At 42.0% G+C, this 24083-nt stretch overlaps 1 protein-coding gene across 2 annotated transcripts in view; it reads left to right on the plus strand.

Annotated features, from left to right (window-relative positions):
* LOC136625982 (uncharacterized) overlaps positions 1 to 24083 on the plus strand; it is a 66710-nt gene that overhangs the window by 31198 nt on the left and 11429 nt on the right. For both annotated transcript variants that reach the window (XM_066600640.1, XM_066600639.1), the window contains exons 3-5: positions 19121 to 19282; positions 21560 to 21746; positions 23205 to 23359. In XM_066600640.1, the coding sequence (XP_066456737.1) occupies positions 19121 to 19282; positions 21560 to 21746; positions 23205 to 23359 (504 nt within the window). The remainder of the gene's footprint in view (positions 1 to 19120; positions 19283 to 21559; positions 21747 to 23204; positions 23360 to 24083) is intronic.

Raw genomic sequence — 24083 nt, forward strand, 5'->3', positions numbered from 1 at the left:
AAACCACTAAAATGTGGCGGAACTATGCGGTTAACGGAGCTTATTTAACTGCCCAACTAAACCTGTTAGTCAATGTCTGTTTGCTGTAGTAAAGCCAAAGTTATACTAAACTGCAATGAACAAGTATTTCGATATGACTTCCTGTTGAAGCAAGTGCAAAACAATTCACTAATCCTAAATCCATTGATAACAATGGGGACTAAGATCTAATTTGCACAAGGAAAGACTAGAAGCAATAGGATGAAACTGAAAGGGAGGAGACAGATTAGATATAAAGAAAACACTTTCTGTCAGTGAGGGTGATCCATGAGTGGAAAAGGTTGCCACGGGAGGTGGTGAGATCTCCTTCAATAGAAGTGATCAAACGAAGGCTGGACAGATATCTGTCTGGGATGATTTAGTGAATCCTGCACTAAGCAGGGGGTTGGACCCGATGACCCTGGAGGTCCCTTCCAACTCTACCAGTCTATGATCTTTATTCTATTTAAAAAATAAAGAGTGTAGATGAGAGAGGGGCCCATAGTACAGATCAATATGGGTACCTCGTTATGGTTTTGGCTTTTTCCATCCAGAACAGAAGCGTTTGATGCCTGTTCACCCTCCATGCCTTTTCTTCTGTACACTCTCCTCTATGATGCTATTAAATTTCTGTGTGTGCAACAGAGAGATAGGGAGCAGAATCTACTGTTTTAACTACATGGAAGAAATTCTAGCAGCAGTCTCCTCCCACTGGCTGTGGAAAGACTAAAAATTAAAATATAGCCTGCAGTGGGGAAAATACAGTAAAAAAAGCATTGTTCATTCAGCAAAAAGATTATGCTCGTGTGAAGCTGGCGTTAGGCAGTATTTTAGAAATTCAACAAGTAGTTTCTTCACAGGGTGCTTACCAAGGTATTAGTGTTTCTTAACGCCACCAGGAAGTCCTGGTGGAGTCAAGATTGACAGAGGGGTGACGCCCCCTAATACTGATTGGCTGCACAGCGCCATGGGCTGAAGGTCCTGGCAGCGCAGTAAGCACCAAAGCAAAATCTAAGAGCTTACTATGCGAAGGATACATCGGGCTGCGGTTGTAGCCACGCAGCCCCAGGTGCAACAGTCTTCCCCAGCGCCAGCACATAAGGCGGGCCTCCTTCCCCCCGATGTTAGTGTGACATATTGGCCGGCAGTACGAAGGCCACAGCGCTAGGGTAGGCGAGGGGTGACTGTGTGAGAGCTGTCCGCCGCTGTGTGCACCACCACAGCAGCAATGGGGCACAGCGGGGTGGAACTGTGGTGTGACAGGTGCCAGCGTCAACTCTGCAGGCAGCAAGGATGAAACTTACAGGCTGTGTCCGGGATCCGGGACCCATCCGGTGTGACAGGTGGCAGAGTTAACTCAGCACGCAGGCTCGGACCAGGACTGAGGGCTCATCTGGCGGTCGCCAGGGACGCATCCCTCTGAAGTGCGGCGGAACCCAGTGGTGAGAATCCATACTGTTGCGTGTGCATTGCTTTTTTAGCCGGCCGTCCTGCCTTACCATGAGGCGTACTTTTCTTGTTGCCATAACTTTCTTCACTGCTCAGAAAGTAAGACTAAGTGGAAAAGCAATCCTCAGCCTAAGGCAGAACGACCTGCAAAAAGCTAGCTATGCACACTGTGCTGCTAGAACCATGCTTGACCCAATCGGGAGCTGGGGTGTGACAGGGGGTTCTCCCTGTCAAACCCCTAGTTTCCGGTGGCATCAAGATACACTAATACCGCTTACCAGTTCCTGACTGCCCATGGATTATAGATACCCACGTGGCCTATGCCTTATAAGAAAGAGGGGAGTGAATAAAGCTTATGGCCAAGATAAGATGATAAAATCCCCCGTATGCTCATACATTATTACGGCAGGAGACTGGCATCACAGCCTAACTTGCCCTGCAGCAACATGCTATAGTAAAAGATTACACAATCGCTGCTGAATGTAATAGGTAATCCCTGTAAGGGTACTTTTACATGGGCCAACTATCAGCGAAAAATCACTCAAATGAGCAATTTTGAGCTGTAGTTTTTCAATGTAAAAGCAAGATCCAACAGGGTACTGTGCAAGAAATCACTAATTAGTCACTGAAATGAAGCAACTAATAACTGACTTCTCACTCAGTGTAAACAGGCAGTGGCTCATATATGAACGACCACCTGTTCACAGTAAATGGTGCCAGACAGCCAGAAGAGATCTACGGTACATTCCACCTCCATTCACTGAATAACTATCATTTAGGAACAATACCGTAGTTGTTGGGAACTTGCTAGCACCTTGAGTCAGGCAAAAATGACCACAATACTCAGGTACCCTCCGTAGGGGAAGGGTGCCTGATACATCTAAGGGTGACAAGCTATTTGTATGGGGGGTTGTTAGTGAAGGGCACACTGGTCCTTCACGTCCACGGCTGAGGGCATGTGCAAGCCCTTTAGAACGCATACCGAGCTGAAGTAAACATCGGTGACAGGCGTCTGAGGAGGAGTCGGTCACCAGGAGGGGTCAGTTGGTGGCCGTGACCCCAGATTGTACTATACCATGTTAGGGCCAATTCACATGGCCGTATTTTCGGGGCATGTATTGTCCATGTATTCTATGGACAACATACGACCTACATCGCCTATGACGAGTATGCATGTGCTGCCTCACAATACGGCTGTGTAAATTTGACCTTAGTAACAAATGTAGGAGAGTAATAAACTATGATTCTGTTGCATTGTCAGAGGTGTACATCTGGGTGTGGTGTACCAGCCTGGATGAGACCAAAAGAATACTCTTTTGGCATCCTTTGGTTGGATGGAAACCTATGCATACATTTGATGTCTATGATAAGAGCTATTTGTGACATACAATAATCATAGGTCTCCAATGAAATCAGCACAGAGACTTAGGGTATGGGCAAATGGCAGAATCTGCCTCAAAATCCAGGGTGGAAGAAATTCATGACTGAGCCGTGGATTTATTCTGCAGATTTGCATCTACAGTCACTGCAGATTCTGCATCAAGAATGCTTTTGGAAGTGGATTTTTGCCGCAGATTTGATGTGAATTCCACATCGTTCAGGTTGATTGATATATGTGGTTGAACATAGCCTTCGAGTTCTAATCTTTTATTTCTGAATTCATAACTGTACGCCTATGGTAATATACCCATTACTCTGCAATTTGACATTGTATATTCTGCAGTAAAATTCCAATGGACGTAAATAGAATAGAATCTGTAAATTATTGACTCGCACATAATGTGAGAATGGATATATGTCTAATTTGACGGATTCTATGGCTTGAGTTTGTAGAACCCATAGGATTAAGCAGCAATAAAAGGGATCTTGGTTCTTTGCATATTTCCTGTAATCATTAGGCTGTACACATCATTGTGGCCACATACAGTAATTAGCTGTCATTGGAGGCCACACATGACAGACTTAGTGTAGCACGGAAGATGATTTAAAAGCCCATTGCAGTCCATGAAGAATGCATTTCTTTTGTCTTGTCTTGTAACTTTTGCATGGTCCAACAAGCTACATTTTTCAACACAGGTTCTACATTGAATAAATTATTTATGGTTCAAGCCAATAAAGGCATCTTTGTTGAATGAGGCTTTATAAGCCGCCTGGCAGCGCTCCAGCTCCCGTTGCTTCTATACTTCAGAAGCTCAGGTTATCCTGCGCGCTGACAGATTGTTGCTTTCTGTTCAACCTGTATCATCGCCGGCTTTAAAAAGCAATCATGTAATTTATCTTTAGAAGAAAAAGAAAATTGTGATCAGAGATATTGTGCTTTGTTAAACATTCATTTAAAACGACATCAATCTCGAGAGAACATTGTAAACATTGAAAAGAAAATTAAACAGTATTAAAGGATTGGGTGATATGTTTACTTGGTTACACTAAGATTATTCATAGCAGATCACACATTATTAACCTTTTATATAAATAAATCTGTCAGTAAATGAAATCTGATGTAATATAAGGCTGCATAACATCGGAAAACCATTTTAGTTAAAGGGGTTGTCGACTTATAAACCATTAATGTCCAGTTCTTAGGATAGGTCATCAATAGTAGGTCATTGGGGGTCTGCCACCCAGGACCTGCGCTAATCAACTGTTCGTCGGGCAAGTTTGTTTGTTCACTGAGCTGATTTCTTTAGGAAGCAGATAGCTCTGTTCCCACTGCAGTGGGCAGACTTGGTATTGTAGGCATTGAAGTGACAGGGAATTTTACCTGCAATACCAAGAATGCCCACTGCAATGTGAACGGAGCTGTCAGAACTGATCATCAAGGGTTTCCAGGTGGCAGATCGTCATTCATCTACTATTGATGACCAATCCAAAGGACTGAATATCAATAGCTTACAACTGGACAACCCCTTTAATGTAAGGAACAGAGGACAAGAAACATGTAAAAAAATTTGATAGGAACATAAAGGGGCTTTGTAAAACCCCATTGTCCTATGACATACAGTATATCGAGGCATGTTTACCTCCTAGAGAAAACTGGCCTAAACTGGAGGATTACACTGGAGGACTTTGGATAAACTAATTGAAATAGCAGACCAAGGCGGTACATACTACATAGGCAAACCATGCAGAATGGATGCATAGACTGAGAACATGTGGATTGTCATATGGATGTTGTTAAATCACTATAGAAGTGGTCACAAAAGTCACCAGGATGTGATTATTGGAGTAGGAAAAGGAGATAGGAGATGAAAGGGCATAGCTTGTACACATTTGTATGCAAACATGTGACAAAGCATAGCTTTCTATAGCCTTCAAGATGATAATAAAACTGTCCTGATTAAGAAGGGGAAATATTCTTTATTTTAGACACTTTTAAATAAATTGTTGTTTCTTCCCTTTTTTACGTGCACTGATCAACATAACATTAAAACCTCTAATAGGTGAAGTGAATAACATTATCTCGTGAAAATAGTATCTATCAAGGTGTGGGGTATATTAGGCTGCAAGTGAACAGTCGGTTCTTGAAGTTAATGTGTTGGAAGCAGGAAAGATGGGCAAGTGTAAGGATCTGAGCAATTATGACAAGGCTGGGTTAAAGCATCTCTAAAATGGTAGGTCTTCTAGGATGTTTAATGCAGGCTACGATAGAAAGGTGTCCGAACACACAGTGCATCACAGGTCTGTGTAGCTACAAACTGATCAGAGTGACTATGTTGAGCCCTCTCTACTGCCAAGAGCATCTACAATGGGCTTGTGAGTATCCGAACTGGACCACAGAGTAATGGTCTGGGCTGTTGAATTACATTTTCTTTTACATCATGTGGATGGCTTGGTGTGTGTGTTGTCACCTAAGGAAGAGATAACAAGCCAGTGGAGGTGGAGTAATGCTCTGAGTAATGTTCCACTGGGAAACCTTGAGTCCTGGCATTCATGTGGATGTTACTTTGACACGTATCACCTACCTAAGCATTGCTACAGGTCAGGTACGCCCGTTCATAGCAACTGTTTTCCTAATGGCATTGGCTTCTTTCAACAGGGTAATGCGTCCAGTCACACTATAAAAATGGATTTGAGGAACATGACAAAGAGTTCAAGGCCTCCAAATTCCCCAGATCTCAATCTGATAGAGCATCTGTGGGATGTGCTGGAAGAACAAGTCTAATCCATAGAGGCTTCACCTCACAACTAACAGGACTTAAAGGAGTTCTTTCATTAGGGAAAGAAAAATCAATACTTACCTATTCCTCCCCATCAGTCTTCTTACAGAATCTTCTCCTGGCTCCTCCAGTCCCCCGGGTCACATCACCTCCTGCTGGCTGGATCCTCTTCTTCCTGTAACGTTACGGACATTCGCGCCTTTCTCCTTCCTGCAGGTCAGTGTACGCTACATCACTAGTGCTAAAGCGTTCACTGCCTAGCAGAGAATGCCGAAACCCAGGCCGGGCTATTGCTGGTACTGCGCATGCGTGCTGTCTTGCGGCAATAGTATATGAACACTTGCTGTGACACAGCACGCATGCACAGACTGGGTACACTGGCCTGCAGGAAGCAGAATGCCTGTGAATGTACGTTACATCACAGGAAGAAAAGGATCCGGATGGCTGGAGGTGACGTGACCCGGATGAACTGGGGGAGCCAAGAGAAGATCGGCAAAGAGAAGATCTGGTAAGAAGATTGATAGGGAAGGAATATGGAAGTATTGATTTTTTTGTTCTAATGACCCTTTAAAGGATCTGCTTCTAACGTCTTGGTACCAGATATCACAGTACACCTTCAGAGGACATGTGATGTCCCAGCCTCGATGAGTAGAGCTGTTTTGGCGACATAAGGGGGATCTACACAATATTAGGTTTTAATGTTATAGCTGATCAGTGTATAGTTTGTCTCACCCAGAAGTACTTGCCACAGGATTGTTGAGCCTTTCTCTCCGTGAGGGTTGGGGGGGGGGGGTAAATAAATATAGTTTGCTTTAGTATCTTTTAAAACAATAATTACATTACAAAAACATAACTGGAGATTCCCCTGAATGTAATAACACGTATTTCTTTGGAAATAAAATAGAAGTATTGTCCTCTGCCTTAGGCTATCGTCTGGTTCAGTAAATCAAAGCCATGGAGAATATTATAAAACTTACTCAACACTCTGTTTTTATTTTTACATCTTTATCTGCTGGAACTCATATTCACTCAAAACCATCATTTCCTGCATAGGAAATGGCCAGAGTACTGTTATTTCCACAAGAAGACGAGAACAATGTTGCAGTATTATGTCAAGCCTAAAAGGAACATTGTAGTCTTACCGTCATGTGTAGAGACTTTGTACATTATTTACAGTATATAATGTACATTCTAGGCTACAGCAAAATAAGGCTTTATTCATATCTGTGTCAGAGGCTTTGTTCAGAGCCTCTGGCGCAGATCTGATATGAAATACCAAACGAAAAAGTAATGCAGGATTTTTTTCATCTGATAAAAATGACAGACAGATGCAGAAACCGAAAAGACCCCATTATAGTCAATGTGGTCCATTTGGCGCAGTTTGGTTCTGTTATGAGATGGATCCGTTCATCCATGGGATTCCGTTTTCCTGCTCTCTTAACGGAGCAGAAAAACTGAATCCCTAGCGCAGATGTAAATTTAGCCTAAACTGATGGAGTGTTAAAGGGTCCAGAATAACAGAAGATTATAGTCAAGACAGTAGTTGTTCTTAAAGGTGGACAGTTACCAGAGCCTATTAAAACAAATGGTTTCCATTGATGTTAGCTTGACTAAAGAGAGTGAGTTCTCTTGACTGATAAGACGTCCAATAATTTAAGGTTCTGCACTCACAATACTCTATACCTAATCCCTATGTAAAGTTGTGATGAGCTGGCTTGATAACTATAGAGCATAGAAGCCGAGTGAGTAGGACAATATGTCAATACAACATGACAGACATCTTGAATAGATGTTGAGTAGAGATGAGTGAGCGTACTCGCTAAGACAAACTACTCGAGCGAGTAGTGCCTAATGCGAGTACCTGCCCGCTCGTCTCTAAAGATTCGGGTGCCGGCGGGGGAGAGCGGTGAGTTGCGGGAGTGAGCAGGAAGGAGCGGGGGGGAGAGTAAGATCTCTCCCCCTTCCTCCCCGCTCTCCCCCGCCGCCCCCCGAATATTTAGAGACGAGCGGGCAGGTACTCGCATAAGGCACTACTCGCTCGAGTAGTTTGCCTTAGCAAGTACGCTCGCTCATCTCTACTGTTGAGGTACACCAGTAAGAATGTAATGACATTTGGGCAAGAGTTCAACAATAGACGTTAGGTCAGGTTTGAGCTTGGTCAGTAGTAAGGGAATGTGTCTGAGAGTCCTGAAGTGAAGACCCCACAGCTGCCATGTATTTATGCCTGCAGCAGGGCTTAATAGACTAACGTTAAAAAGTACAATATACTGCAATGCAGAAGTATTGCTGTATACTGTACAAGTGATTGCAAGTTCAAGTTCACTAGTGGGACTGAAAAATAAAGCAAAATTAAGTTGAGTTAAAGGGGTTGTCCCGCGCCGAAACGGGTTTTTTTTTTTTTCAACCCCCCCCCCGTTCGGCGCGAGACAACCCCGATGCAGGGACGTACAGAAAGCTCACCGGAGCGCTTACCTTAATCCCCGCGCTCCGGTGACTTCTATACTTACCTGTGAAGATGGCCGTCGGGATCCTCTGCCTCCGTGGACCGCAGCTCTTCTGTGCGGTCCATTGCCGATTCCAGCCTCCTGATTGGCTGGAATCGGCACGTGACGGGGCGGAGCTACACGGAGCTACACGGAGCCCCATAGAGAACAGGAGAAGACCTGGACTGCGCAAGCGCGGCTAATTTGGCCATCGGAGGGCGAAAATTAGTCGGCACCATGGAGACGAGGACGCTAGCAACGGAGCAGGTAAGTATAAAACTTTTTATAACTTCTGTATGGCTCATAATTAATGCACAATGTATATTACAAAGTGCATTAATATGGCCATACAGAAGTGTATAGACCCACTTGCTGCCGCGGGACAACCCCTTTAAGAAAAAACCCTTTTCCCATGAAAACATTCCAAGCAATAAAAAAATAAATAGAATTGCTTGTCGCACCAGTAAAAAGCCCATTCTATTTAAATATCTGATTATTTATCTTGCATGGTAGAAGCCATAAAAATACACATTACCAGAATTACAGGGTTTTTGTCACCCCATCTCCCAGAAAAAAAAAAATAGATAAAAGTACTCAAAAGTTACCCCAAAATAGTAGCAACAAAAACTACAACTTGGCTTCACACAACCTCGTCGATGGAAAAATAAAAAAGGTATGGGGCTCAGAATATGGCAACAAAAAATAATTTTTTGTAATTAAGAATTTTTTTACATTTTTTTTTATACAAATGTGATATCGTCATAATTGTACTGACCTACAAAGAAGTGCATGCCATGTCTACTACACTGCGACGACTGTAAAAGCAAAATCCAAAAGGCAATCCCCCAATTTCGTTTTTTTCCCCATTTCACTCCTTTTAAGGTTTTTTTTTTTAAGTGGACCCGTCGCCAGCTTAATCAATGAACGTGTAGAGATTAAAAAAGTAAAAACATGAAAAATGTTTTAGAACTAGAAAACCGATTTTTTTTTAAATCAATAATAATTTCATTTCTTAATTATTCAGTAACATTTGCCAGAAAGTCCAAATATGAAAATGAGAGATTATATGGGGAATTGCCTCTCATTTGGTCAGATGATTCCTTCTAAAAAGCTATGACCACATCAGGATCTTCTCGCACATCCTGAAGCTCATACTAGAGGAAGCAAAGATGAAGGAAAGGAAAATCACGCTGTGAGGTTGTTCCCAGCAGCGGACTCTGTTTCTGAACAACTAGGATGTTATTAAGTTCCTCAAGTGGACAATGCCTTCACATTCCTCGGAGAATTGGGTGCTACGCAGGTCTGTGGTTTTCAAGGGGAATTTTGTCCCTCTCCTAGTTTTTACGTCACTTTTGTTGTTTGAAGGAAATCTGTATTACTTCAGGTGACATTAGATAGTGGTTAGGAATGCTTTGAATGAAATTGGTAGAAAGCTAATTTTTTCAAATGTCTAGGTCATTCACTTTAGATAGATGTAGGAAGTAATCCATTTTTAGAGACTGCAAACACCTGACAAGTCTAGACATACTTGAACAATGATTAAAAAAAGACCATTCTTTACTTATTTTCTTATTTCTTTGTGGTTCAGTGATGCTGGAACAATAAAATGCACAAAAGACCATAACTCAGATTCCATACAACCTACTGATCCAGTGAAAGGAAAAATACAACAGAGGAGTGAAAATGTTGTGTACCTCTCAGCAGTAGAGTAGCTCTTAGTCCATTATCACTACTAGTCAAAATGTTTAAAAAGTTATTTGCCATGGAGGAAATAGTATTTTAAGGATATAAGAGTAGAGAACATAACTGAAATACCTGTGAAAGAGGGGCCCGAGGTTGTCTGACAGCTCCTATACACATTTTCTGGACTTACTCAACTAAAAATAACAGGAACTGCCTTGGGTACACATATACTACCACTTTTGTCCAAGTGAAAAAAAAGTGTCTCCTTCCTGCGCCACATTTATGACACCTGAAACTAAAACCACACTCTCAAACAGCAACCTGAAAGACATAGAGGAACAATGTTGGCCGAATTCTTTCTAATGGCTTAGTCACACGGGCGCATCGGCGCCCTTGTGACTGAGCCCTTACTGCAGGAAGAAGACGGCCGTACTTCAGGACTGACGACTCCCCGCAGCGCAGAAGAAAGAACACATGACCGGCAATGAAGCCGGTCACATGTTCTTTCTTCCGATGCTGCAGATAGACGTCCGTCCTGAAGTGCGGCCGTCTTCTTCCTGCAGTAACACGAGCGCCGATTCGCCTGTGTGACTAAGCCCTAAATGTACTCTGATTTATAACGTCAGCAAACACTGTTTGCAAATAAAGTTCCTTCTTTACTTATTTTACTTTAACTTCACTGTACAGATACTCTTTGAAGGCCATGGAAACCTTTGTGCATGAAAAATCAATACACACATATGTTACTCCCTACAGAAGAAAAAGATGCACTTGTCTCATACTTGGTTTTCAGGTTTTCCTATATTCAAGTTTCTAGCTCAGGGGTGTTCCCAGCTTTGATGAGCTGGTCTCATGAATGCACATAATCTAAGCTTCACCTCCCCTCTCCACTCTCAGAGGCAGTTTAGTATAACCACACCCACTCAATACTACATCTATTTTTCAGTCTATCTCATCCTCTTTCTGAGTAGCTGCTGGTCCATTCCTCTTCACTGCTGATATCTGCAGACAGGGCATATATCAGCAGAAAATTCAACTGGAATTAATTACAGCCCTCTGTAATAGTAGCTTTCTCTGCTCTCTGTCCCCCTGATTTCTTTGACCATCCTCCAGCACTGTCATACAGCCCTCTGTAATAGTAGCTTGCTCTGCTCTCTGTCCCCCTGATTTCTTTGACCATCCCCCAACACTGTCACGCTGCCCTCTGTAATAGTAGCTTGCTCTGCTCTCTGTCCCCCTGATTTCTTCTACCAACCCCCGGCACTGTCATAGAGCCCTCTGTAATACCTCAGTGGAAAGGCAATGAATGCAGGTTCACATTAGAGAAGCTGACTAGGGGAGGTGCTAACCCGTCAAATTAACTCTGACTGACAAAATTTGCAAAGATTTCAGTCCTCCAGTCTGTAGTGCCTTGGAATACAATACAAGCATAGAAATGAAATTTTTAATGAAAACGAATTGCAAAACCTCTTAATTTACAAAAACACATTGATTAAAAGAAACAAAAAAAATGCAATGGTGTACATAGCCTTCAAGAGCAAGCCACAGAATTATGTATAGAAAATTTGCAACATATTATAGCAACAGCAAGGTTAACACGTCTCATCTATATGCTGTGTAAAACAATCCACATTGAATCCGCATGGAAATTGACGTTCTTGGCAGATCCACATGTAACACAATACTGAAAGAAGGGGGGAGAAAGCCAGACAAGTACAGGAGGTGAACTGTCCATCAGACAGTTTACTAGGAATTTGCATACCGTGCAGGAAGCACGGGAAACATGATATTTCTGCATTGGAGGATTTTGTGAACAAAATAAAGGTAATTTTGATCACTATATCCCACATCTTATGATAGAATTAGTTTGAAAACTCAAATCAGGTGACCGATTTTCTTTAAAGAAGGAGTTATGTAGGCAGAAAAATGTTTTAGCAAAGCTGACCTGATTACCTGCCCTTCTCATTTTGACAGTGCCCAATCTCCTACTACTCTCCACTTTTGTCGGCAGTAGAAAATACTTTCCAACACAGTGACAAGTGAGTGGGTGAGTGACTGCACCACACACTTGGTGTTGGTGACGCCCATGTAAACCAGATTTCATATTCCTATAGTTTGTTTTAAAATTAAAAAGGAAATCTTGTTGCTATGAGCAATACAGACACTTTTTTAGGGTGGATTCACGTGTGTGTTGCAACCTCCTGTCGGAGGTTGCGTCGCAGATCCACTTCAAAATGCTGGAAGAAAAAGCTGGGCAGCTGAGTGGAAAGCGAACGGACCCCATTATAGTCAATAGGGTCCGTTCAGCACTGTATGGTTCCGTCCAAAGACGGAGCCGTGTGGCCAGGGGGAATACCCTTTCCTGCTCCCCAAATGGAGCAGAAAAGCAGAACCCCGACGCAGATGTGAAACCACCCTTAGAACAGTTGTTTTGCATGAGGCTCGGTTAACCGATACAATGTATCAGGAGGTGTGATTTTCTTGGTATTTGATTTGCTTACTCAATTATTTTCATATACCTTAAGGAATTTACAGTGCACTTCTTAATAGACATACTGTACCTTATACATATCATACACGGATCCCTTGGCTAATTTATCAGCTATTGCTTTAGGTTCAGTGACATGTCACATTGGAAAGTAACTGAAGTAATAGCCTCATCTCTCCCATGTAATGTTCTGCTCAGATAACCATAGGCCAGATACCTTGTAGTACATGAACTGGATAATGGACCAGGCAATTTAATGCCGCTTGTGTAACTACAAAGGTTATGTCTTCTTTTCTAGGGTATGAACATATCACGTAGTTACAGTTTTGTTTTTATATGTAGTTTATTTGCTCATTTCACTTCAAAGAAATCTCTATTTATTGACCTAAAGGCGAAAAACGGACAGCTGTTCTGCCAGCTGCAGAAGGAGATTATATGAGCCGTAGGTCATCTTCCTAGTGGCAGTCAGGCGTGTAGGAACAAGATAAGATGCAACAGTGACCTGTGAAGTGATATAGTAACATCTGATGCTTCCGTTAACACAATGGTATTAGGATATATGAACGACGGTCATTTCATATTTTAAGAGAACATCAAATGTATCCAAATGAGGATAACATGTAACACGAAACTCCACTGCATGAAAATATTAAGAATTCCTCTCGTAGGAACACGCCAATTGTAGAGTCAAACATGGAGAGGGACTCCTAATGGTAATATATGGTGGGTAACATGAGATGCTTCATAGCGAGTTTCTAGGTAATTACATGCAGCAGCAAAATGTACAGCCAAATATATATGTTTATTTCAATAGGAAGAGAGACAAGCAAATGCCAGACACTTCAGGTGGCGGCTTATCTTCTAGCAAGACAAATAATTTGGCATGTTCAAGTCCAAAAATCCGGTCAAGAGGCCCCGTAGACATTAGACTGTGACTGAATACACAAATAAACCGATGAGGTTCCTTCTCCCTAAGGCTAACATGGTGACTTTAGCTGCTGTTAAAGTTTGCAGTATGGCCCTGCTACATCACGCCCTAATAATCACAGGAAATCCATTGAGTTTGTAGTTCTTGCAATCATCTGGTCGTGACAACTTGCAAGCTGTAACGCGACCACCTTCAATTAAAGTAGGATGTGATGTGGAAGGGCCATACTGAGATCTTTCATCTTACATGTGGAGTTGTCAATTAATTAAATAGGGTATTACAAGACTCTTATCTCCTGCCACTCCAGCATTAATAGTCATAAAAATTGTAAAAGATTTCTTGGAGCCATAAACACTACTTAAAAATAGTCACCAAAATGGAATAATGTCTAACCACGAACTAGGCAAATAAATCTCCCACCTTCTGATTAACTGATAGATTTGACCTGGCATTCCATGTATACAGCTTGTTTCAACCAACTTCTCTGGCTGCTTGTGGCTTCTGTGCACTTCCACCACTGGGGTACTACAAGAGCTGGCTTCTCATTCTTGTAGTACCCTAGTGGAGGAAATGTATGGAAGCCACAGGCAAGCTAAACAGTGTAAGGAGCACTATCTTATGGTGCTTTCAGTGAGGGCTGTAAAAAAGATGGTGACAGATTCCCTTTAAGGTGTATGACCAGGCCTGGTATGTAGCAGAGATAACACATAGGTCTGGTGACCCCCTAACAGCAATTTAAAGACCATAAAACTTTTACATCCTTATCAGTGGACTGAATAAGTGTGTACTCCTCTACTCATCCTGTTCTGTTATTGTTTTAAGAGCAAATTAATTACATTATGTCTGTGCTCTTTTATGCCTATAGATAGATAGAAAAAGTTTACGCACCCCCATTGAAATGCCATGTTTTTGTCATGTTAAAAATATCACAAAGATCAATCATTTCAGATTTTTTTCCATCTTCAATGTGACCCATTATCTGTACAATTCCATTAAAAACCAAATTGAAATCTTTTATTGTGGGAAAAAAACATGATTTTATGACAGCATTCAGTCTTTTTGGGTAGGTGTCTATCAGCATGGCACATCTTGACTTGGCAATCTTTGCCCACTCTTTCTTACAAAAGCTCTTCAAATCTGACCATCTTCTGTGTAGTGCCCTCTTTAGGTCAACCCACAGTCCTTCAATGGGAATCAGGTCTGGGCTCTGGCTGGGCCATCCCAAAACTTTAATCTTCTTCTGGCAAAGCCATTCTTTTGATGATGTGGAGATATGCTTTGGGTCGTTGTCATGTTGAAAGTTAAAATTCCTCTTTATCTTCAGCTTTTTAGCAGAGGCCTAAATCTTTTGTGCCAAAATGGACTGATATTTGGAACTGTTCATAATTCCCTCCACCTTGACTAAAGCAGCAGAAAAACAGCCCCAAAGCATAATGCTGCCTCCACCATCTTCACTGTGGGTATGGTGTCCAACCTTGGTCTTATCAGACCAGAACACGCTCTCCCACAGACTTCTGGCAGACTTGATGAGGGTTTCAGCAAAACATAGCAGACTTGAATGATTTGCTTTGTTAGAAAAGGCTTCCATCTTGCCCCACTACCCCACAGCCCAGATATATGAAGAATATGGAGATGGTTGTCACATGCACTACACAACCAGTACTTGCCAGAAATGCCAGCAGCTCCTTTAATATTGCTGTAAGCCTCTTAGCAGCCTCCTGGACCAACTATCTTATTGTCTTTTCATTAATTTTTGACGGGTGTCCAGTTCTTGGTAATGTCACTGTTGTGCCAAATTTAATCCACTTCTTTATGACGTCTTCACTGTGTTCCATGGTATATGTAATGCCTTGGAAATGTTTTGGTCCCCTTTTCCTGACTGATACCTTTCAACAATCGGACCTCTTTGATGTGTTGTAAGATCTTTACGGCTTTTGCTGAAAAATACAACTAAGAATATGTCAGGAAAATCCTCTTAAAACAGTTGAACTTTATATGGGGTGAATCGGAATCACTGTAAATAATGGCAGCGGAGTACTGACTAACTGACTACTATGTAATATGAGTTTTAATGTGCTAATTAGCCATTAAAAGGTATCATCTCTGCAAGATTACTTTGTTTCTCTTAAGGCCCATTTAGACACAAAGATGATTGCTCAAAAGATAGCTTTTGAACAATCATTTTGCATAAAACTACTACTTGGTACTAATGCCTATTAGTACCAATTAGTAGCGTGTGAGCCGCCGGGAGCTGTATTTAGGTAACAGACCACCCACTGTTCGCTGAATACATACCCTTTGTTCTGCCGTGCTGATTACAGCTGAGACAATGTAATTAATCAGCTGTTATCAGCGCTCCCTGGGCGGAACACAGCTGTCCTGCTGAATGACGGATTTCATACCGAACTAAGATCCATCGTTCGTCAGAAAACTGAAAGATGGGCACATTTACACGCAACGATTATCGCTCAAAAGATGGCTTTTGAGTGATAATCATTGTGTCTAAATGGGCCTTAACTGAGAATAATCACAGGACTGCTGCATATAGATTTCTTACTTTTCAATATTGTAGCTTTGCCTTCATGACCTTACTATCCGGTAAACCAATATTACCATATTTCACCACTGGGATATCGAAATCAATTCTAATAGGAATTTTACTTTGAAGTCATACATTCAGGGAATACCTTTGTATGTAGTCTTTGGTCTACATCTGCACAATTAAAAGGTAGGGGGCAGCTAATTCATTGTGTGGTGGATAAATTGGGAACATTGTTGTATACTTCCACACATAGAACGGAACTTGTATAAATCGAGTAGGTTAAAACATCAGTGGAAATCTTCTGCTTTCATCGTGTTCTCTGGGTGGTATTATTGTTGAACATTTGATCTTCACTCTAGTCCACACATAATGAAGTGAACGGAAAGTCATTGGTTTGGCATTTCCCTAATATTGCATTTGTTATGGGAAAGCTTTGAGTTCACTTCCTGCTTTTGTAGAGGGAGATGAAGAGTGTAGAAGAAATGAGCACAGCTTGTTTCCACAAATCAGCCGGTTATTTTTATAAAGTGATGACATTGGCAGCAAGGAAAAAGCTCATCTGTGTTCGGTAAATGATACAAAAACTTTGAAACCTGATGTAGGTCACGAAGATTATGTGGTGGCCATTCACAACATGTGCCACATTCTCATATCTAAGTACTGCGTATATAGTGGTGAGATTGGTTTAACCTCTCCAATTAGCTAGTAACTATATTGCATAGTATTGCGGAGTGGTGGCCGCCATCAGGAAGTGGAGCTGGCTTGGTGTCTCAACATCGGTCCCAACCCATGTGACCTCCACCTCCGGCACATGTGCCCTGTCATTCGGCGCTGATGGGTGACCTCTTTCTCTCTCTGCAGACGTTCCCTAGAGTACTGTCAGATATCCTTCAGTGGGGTTCAGTGTAATATATGCCCTCCTTTACAACCCTGCCTCAACATCTCCTGTGGTATATGGACTGATTGGCCAAGAGGAAGATGTTTTCCCTAGTTGACTGATCAGCCATACCGGTTGTGTATTTATTCCTGTCCCACGTCTACACAGCTGCTGATTATTTTCTTGTCTGCCGTGTTTGGTGAGGCAGTGTACTCCTGTCAGCTAAGTATACATCGATTTTTCCTTTTGAATTTATTCTCTGTTTCCCCCATTTAGAGGCAGACTAGGTCCTGTAGGTTCTAGACATAGGGCTGCCTTACCGGGACGATCGCCTCGGTTCTAGGCAGGGTCTGCCACAACTAAGTTGTATAGAGATAATGTTCCTATCCCCATATTTCTGTTACTACTCTATTTGCTCTATTTTTGTGTTTCCCGTATTTGGTGGTATTATATATGTCTAGTCTGGACAAAAATATGGAAACACCGTACAAAATGCATACATAAATTACATGGGATTATAAATCATATTTCAATAAGACATGTAAAGACTAATTTTAAGTGGAGGTAATATGGCACAGATGCTGCCGGTCAGATGTTCACATCTGCCCGAACAATGAGGTTCCATTGGTCAGGGGTTTGAGCCACTCAGCTGCAGGGCAAGAGTAAAGTAAACACAAATTTGGCGGGAAAGCTCTCAGCCAAGCAGAGATCAAAAGGGCAGCATAGTGCTGTTCAGTTCTGTCCAGAGACTAAACTATTCAGCCGTGGGGATTCCATTTCTCTGCTCCCTAAATGGCTGCAGGAAAGCAGAATCCCCAACGCAGGTGTGAAACCACCCTAATCGTGCAAGCTTACAAGGCTACTCAGGCATCTTCATTAGGCTGGTATAGCACAGTGCAAGCTTTCAATGCTAATTCGGTCACTTTATCCAATTTTGTCTTTTCACCAAATGAAGGATACCAGAATGTACCGAACACAGATGGAACTAAAAAGACTTCTGAAAAGACAAGTAGCCTCGAAAGGTTGTACTGTTAACACCATCATGTAATTTGTTAGCCGTTATATCATATTTATTAGATGATTTTGTTTCTTTACTAAGAACAATTCCATTTTGCTATTGAAGCTTATATGAAGGCATGATAGAACATGATAGCAGTTAAGATTCCTAGGCATTCATCCCCTTAGGCCGAGGATTACTATATGTTAGTAGGTTAAAGGTAACAACATGCATGTAGTGTGTGACCTACACAAAATCTTGCTTCTTCCCAGGATTTGTCATGAGGTCAGTCCTGCCATGCATCATTACACATCTTTGTTGATGTAACCTCGTAACACTCTTTTTAGTTAAATGCAGTGATTATTTCCATTCAAAAACACCTTGTTGTAAATCTCAGTCGGGTGTGAAGGGCAAATGTTTTCTTCACAAAAAGGAAAATGTTCTGATTCTTCAAGGGTCCCCCATGGTTGTTTCTTCCTCTGCGCCTCAATTGTAACACAGGTAGCTAAATAATAATCTTAACCTCTTAGCAACCAAGCTCTTTCTAGTTTTCCATTTTCGTTTTTTCATCCCCCCCTTTTAAAAAATCGTAACTCCTTTATTTATCCATTGACGTATTAAAGCTTGTTTTTTTGCGAGACGAGTTGTATTTTTCAATGGTGTTATTTAATGTACCATATAATGTACTGAAAAACTTTTTAAAATTCTAAGTGGAGAGAAATGCAAAAAAAAAAAATGAAATTCCATCATTTTTCAGTGCGTCTTGTTTCTACGGCGCACAAACTGCAACAAAAATGACATAACTTTATTCTATGGGTCAGTACGATTACTACGATACCAAACTTTCCAATATGGCTCCCTGCGATCTCATCGCGGGGGTCGTACGGAACCCCCAAACATCATGTAGGGGATTTAAATGCCACTGTCAGAAAGGGGAATCCCAGTAGCTGAATGATTCAGTCTCTGGATGGATCCAAACAGCCATGGGGTCCGCCTACTTTCCGCCCAGCTGCCCAGTTTTGGGACGGAAGAAAAAGTGCTGCATGCGGTGCTTTTCTTCTGGTATTTGCAGCCGGATCTGCAACGGAACCTCCTGGCGGGGCTTCCAACGCAGATGTGAAACCAACCTTAATTACTACTGATTGCGCTAAATGATCTCTACTGAGCATGTGTGACCACCAACTCTACACATATTAGGTGGACGTTCTGAGAAAGAATAAAGAATTATTCCAATTAAAAACTTAACTTTTAACAGAGCAAATTAATATTTCACTGTAGGAGAACCTCTTTAAGAAAGTCAATAAATTAAAAAAAAATTGAGTGGAAAGAATATAAGAACATGTATACTACAGGGGGCACAGAAACACCTGCAGCAAACCCGTAGGAAGCGGAAGAACATACAGCAACCACAGAATGACACCATATGCTACTTCTATTTTGTCTATTCTGCATGTTTGAGAAGATTATTTCAAATTTGATTATTGAAATCACTCTACAGGTCAACCAGGGAGCATCGAAAGCACTCGGATCAGGTCTTGGATATTTGGAACACATTTGTCAACTAATAGAAAAAATAGGACAACTTCAGGAGCATAATCTGAAACTGCAGAAGCAAATATTTACATTGCAAAAGGAAGATCGAGTGAAACAAATGAAAGAGGTAAGAAGCATTAAGTTTGCATAGCTTACGTCTCCACCTAATGAGATGAGGAATACAGTGTTCTGCAACATTACACCTCGGCGTGAATTGAGTCAGGTAATGTGTATGATTAAATGGCAGTTATCAGAGCATTGTGAAGGAAGGTACCCAATAACCCTCCACTAAAGTACTGTAGTAGAGCATTGACTTCTTGGGGATGCTAATAAGCTCTCATTTTGGAGAAAGAAAGCTGGCTCACTAGGAAGAGACCCCCATATGAAGACAACTGTTTCAGCTTTTGCCCCTTGTCACTGCAGAGCGGGGCGCTGGTTAGCTGCTGTGTGCTGATGGGGAGCGAAAACCCTGAAACAGCTGTCTGCAGATGGGGGTCTTTTCCTTACAAAGCAGAGTCTTATACTTGGACTTATCACAAGGCTTATTAGAGGGTCAGACATTGACCCATAGGGTTGCTAGCCAACAGGTGGCACCAGAAAGCCAGATTTCACGCTCTAAGATGAGATTTAATTTACTTACCCTTTTCCCCATTACTTGGCCTATAAGACCTCCTACTCCTCCATTGGGAGAAACTTTATTCCCCTTGATGATCACGGACTTCTTAAAACAAGTGATTAGAGATGAGCGAGCATACTCGCTAAGGACAATTGCTCGATCGAGCATTGTCCTTAGCGAGTATCTCCCTGCTCGGAAGGAAAGGTTGGACTGCCGGCGCGGGTGACAGGTGAGTTGCGGCAGTCAGCAGAGGGGAGCGGGGGGGGGGGGGGGGGGAGAGAGGGTGAGAGAGATCTCCGCTCCGTTTCTCCCCGCTCTCCCCCGCAGCTCCCCGCCCGCCGCCGGCAGCCGAATCTTTGCTCCCAAGCGGGCAGGTACTCGCTAAGGGCAATGCTCGATTGAGTAATTGCCTTAGCGAGCATACTCGCTCATCTCTACAAGTGATTTGTATTCCACCATCGCAATAAAGTGGTCTATTCCTCATTAACATTACTCAAAGTGCTTTTTGACAAAACGATTATCGTTCAAAAAAATGGTTGAAATGAGCGAAAGTGAACGTTAGGTCTAAACGCAAGCCAACGACTGAACGATGAATGACAATTGTTCGCCTTTCAGTCATTGTTCATTTTATGCAGCATAAAAATCATCGTTGGCTCGTTCACTTATAGCTCGGCTTGAACAGCAAACTTAGTCATTCTTATTCGCTTATAACGATTCTGAATGATTCTCGTTTGAACGAGCCAATGATATATCTAAACAGCCTGCACAAATGTGAACGAATTAGCGGTGACGTCACTTGCTCGTTCAAACGAAAATCGGCTTGTCTAAAGGGACCCTCATTCATTTTTTGGTAATTACAGGGCATCCAGAACTAGTCTATAACAAACATATCGCCTAAAGTTCTATCAGCTTGCATACAGCTGGTTTCTGCCTATCCCATACAGACCGGATTATCATATTGTACACTTATGAAAACTAACAAGCCTCAAACAGCTGCATTCAAGTTAAAACACGTGAATCTACAAAGTGAGCAGAAACTGTGCAGCAAACCAGCAGTTCTGGGTCATCTGGTGTCAAGCTGCAGCTAAGGGGAGGCATGTATCCTGCCGGACCTCCGATAACCAGTCTTCATTATTTGTATAGATTAAATATTTAGAATACAGGCTTCGTAAGGGTGATTTCACATCGGAGGTTCTGCTTTTTTCTTCCTGCAAAATGCCGGACTGCTGACCGGAAACCGAACGGACCCTATTACAGTCAATGGGGTCAATTTGGCGCTGTTCAGCCCGGGAATTGCACTTTCCTGCTTTCTGAACGGAGCAAGAAAACGGAACCCCTGTCGCAGATGTAAAATAAGTAACGTGAGGTTTACAACTTAGGGAGATATTGCTCTTGCAGCCATTTTGCATTTCACTGAACACGTATTTAACCCTGCTATGAGTGGTATAAAATGTGCGGATCTATATATAAAAGTCTTTTTCATGATGCCACTTCCTAGAAAGTGAAAAGCAGGTAACGATAAGTCCAGACCTAAGATAACCTTAAATACAAACATACTTCAAGCAATGCTAACAAATGTATCTTTAGGTCATCAATTTATCAAATAATCAATCACAGAGCCTGTTTAGCTAGAGACAGTAAAAAGAAAATAGTAAGTCGAAGACCCAGGAATTCCATTAGATGGGGCTTAGTTTTGGAATGCCAGTAATGTGGGCATATGATATCACTGCACTGACTGTAAGTCTTGAGATGTAACATTTGCATGACTCCTTTCTCCTCTCGGTGTAGGAGTACGTTGGGCAGCACTGCTCCTGTGGAGCAGCAAATATTTTCCTCAGTCCGTACCAGGAGTCTAAGAAGCATTTTCCTGTAAGGAGGAACCGGCCGCATAGTATGTTTGTACTAAGTGGAAACCAATCTGACCTCTCCATGATCCCAGAAATTGGCATTAACTCTGAAAAGTTTGGCTACAAAGGTTGGTTTCTTATCTCAATGTATCTGTTTTAACACACCCTGATAAAATTTAAGAGAACAATAGCACAAAGGAGGATGTCTGAAAGCAACAGTCTTTTATTTCATGTGTATTTTTATATTGGTACCAGAGTGGCACATTAAAATATAATGTCAGCACACAGATATATCACATCCTTAAGTGGCTTACAACCTACACGTATTCGCATCATCATTCCTGGTAATTGGAAATGATCTAAATATGTGTCACGACACAGGCACTATTGGAATGATCGCTATACGCTATCCTACCAAAAGTCATTGGACACCTGAGCAAGAATCAAAAGTAGTATTTATTTCCATGTGTTAATACTTAGTGGGGCTCCTTTGGCCCTAATGACATTGGAAAGTCTCCATGGTATACTTTCTACTAGTATCTGATACACTGCAGCTCGTATTTCCTTTCATTCATCCTGCAAACGAAGGTGCATTGGCCCGTCTACAATGGTGCAAGAAGCGTCATCATTGGACAGTTGAGCAATGGAAGAACGTACTATAGAGTGATAAATCATGCTACTCCATCTTCAAATGAGATGGACATACCTTGGAGTGGAGGATCCTAGGGAACGCTTTCTACCTGAGTGTGTTGTGCCAACCATTACGTATGGCAGAGGTTCCTTTATGGTCTGAGGATGTTTTATATAGCATGATCTCAGTCCGTTGGATGTAGTGGCAAGAACCATGAACACAAACGTGTATCTTGGCATTCTGGACAACACTGTGCTGCCGGTAATGTGGCCATACTCTGGAAATGGTCAGGCACACTTCCAACAAAACAATGCACCTTGTCACAAATCTTAACGCTGTTTTGCTTTGACTTGAGGATACGTATGTTTCACAATTGGACTGGCTTGCAAAGAGTTCCAACCTGAACCCTACTGAACATCTTTGGGATGCAATGGAATGTTGGATCAGAAAATATGAGCAGTGTCCATCTTCTGTCAGACGTTTGCAGGATGAATAGAGGGAAATACCAGCTGAAGTTTATCAGACATTAGTAGAATATATACTAGGGACAGTATTCAATGACATTAGGGCCAAAGGACCCACTAAGTATTAACATATGGAAATAAATACTACTTTTGATTCTTGCTCAGGTGTCCAATGACATTAGGTAGAATAGTGTATGTACTGTATATAAGAATCAGTGCCTCGGTTTCCAGTGGAGTAATAACAGACCTAATCTTAGCTGGCAGTACCTATAGTAGAAGTAGATGCTGCTCCTTTGGCACATACACCCCTGCTGATTGACATTGACATTCAAATACATTGATAAATACTGTCCATTGATAAAGATTAAGTAAAAATCATTAAGATTTCTTGAGAACGTGATGGAAGTCATTGACCGGGTTAAACTTTGTATCACTGTGTTTTAAGAAAAACCCCTTCATTCCAACATACCACCATTATTACTTGCTTTTAGGGAATCTTGCACAGACAGATGGCTGGAGGAGTCCTTCTATATTGGGGGTAAGGAAACCCTTTACTAAACTGAAATGTGATGACAAAGAAAGTAAGCAAATGTGGGACAGAAATTACAGCGACCCCTTTGCCCAATCAGAACCTGATATGAAAAAGGTATTTAATTTTTTATTCATGTTGATTTTTTGGTGCTGTAATATCCAATGAAAGGGCCTTGTGTGTCACAGAGTGTTAAGGCAGCAGTATACAGTTTTCAGCTCTTGCTCACGACCTGAGAGTTGTGGGTTCATTTCCCGCATGGTTCAGGTAGCTGGCTCAAGGCTGACTCAGCGTTCCATTCTTCCGAGGTCGGTAAAATGAGTATCCAGCTTGCTGGGGGGTAAAGATGACTGGGAAAGGCAATGGCAATTTCCCCCTTCCTTCCCATGCAAAAACAGACTGCCAAGAAAACGTGACGATGTGACGTCACCCTAGGAGTCAGTCACGACTCAGTGCTTGCACCAGGGGACTTTCCCTTTTACCTAATATCCAATGAGGACAACTTAATTATTTGAGTGTTACTATTCCCAATCATTGTTTTACAGACTTGTTCAAAAGTCGTACATTGATTTAAAGGAATGCTACTATCCAATAGGTGGTGCTGTAGAAGTATTGGTCCATCTTCCCTATTTGCAAAAATTATAAGTCTCCTCATTCACTTTTCAGGTGTCTTCTCACACCCCTTCTGGATGTTCTCCTTGAGGTAGAGACTATGCCATTCCCCGACCCACTCTTCCCCTAGGTGTCTCCACACACTTTTTGGGTGCTTTCCTTAAGGAGAGATGACACCCCTCTTGACCCATTAATACATAATACTTAGGTTCGCACACAAGACATAGAT

The sequence above is a fragment of the Eleutherodactylus coqui genome, chromosome 4, assembly GCF_035609145.1.
Source record: "Eleutherodactylus coqui strain aEleCoq1 chromosome 4, aEleCoq1.hap1, whole genome shotgun sequence".
Taxonomy (NCBI): domain Eukaryota; kingdom Metazoa; phylum Chordata; class Amphibia; order Anura; family Eleutherodactylidae; genus Eleutherodactylus; species Eleutherodactylus coqui.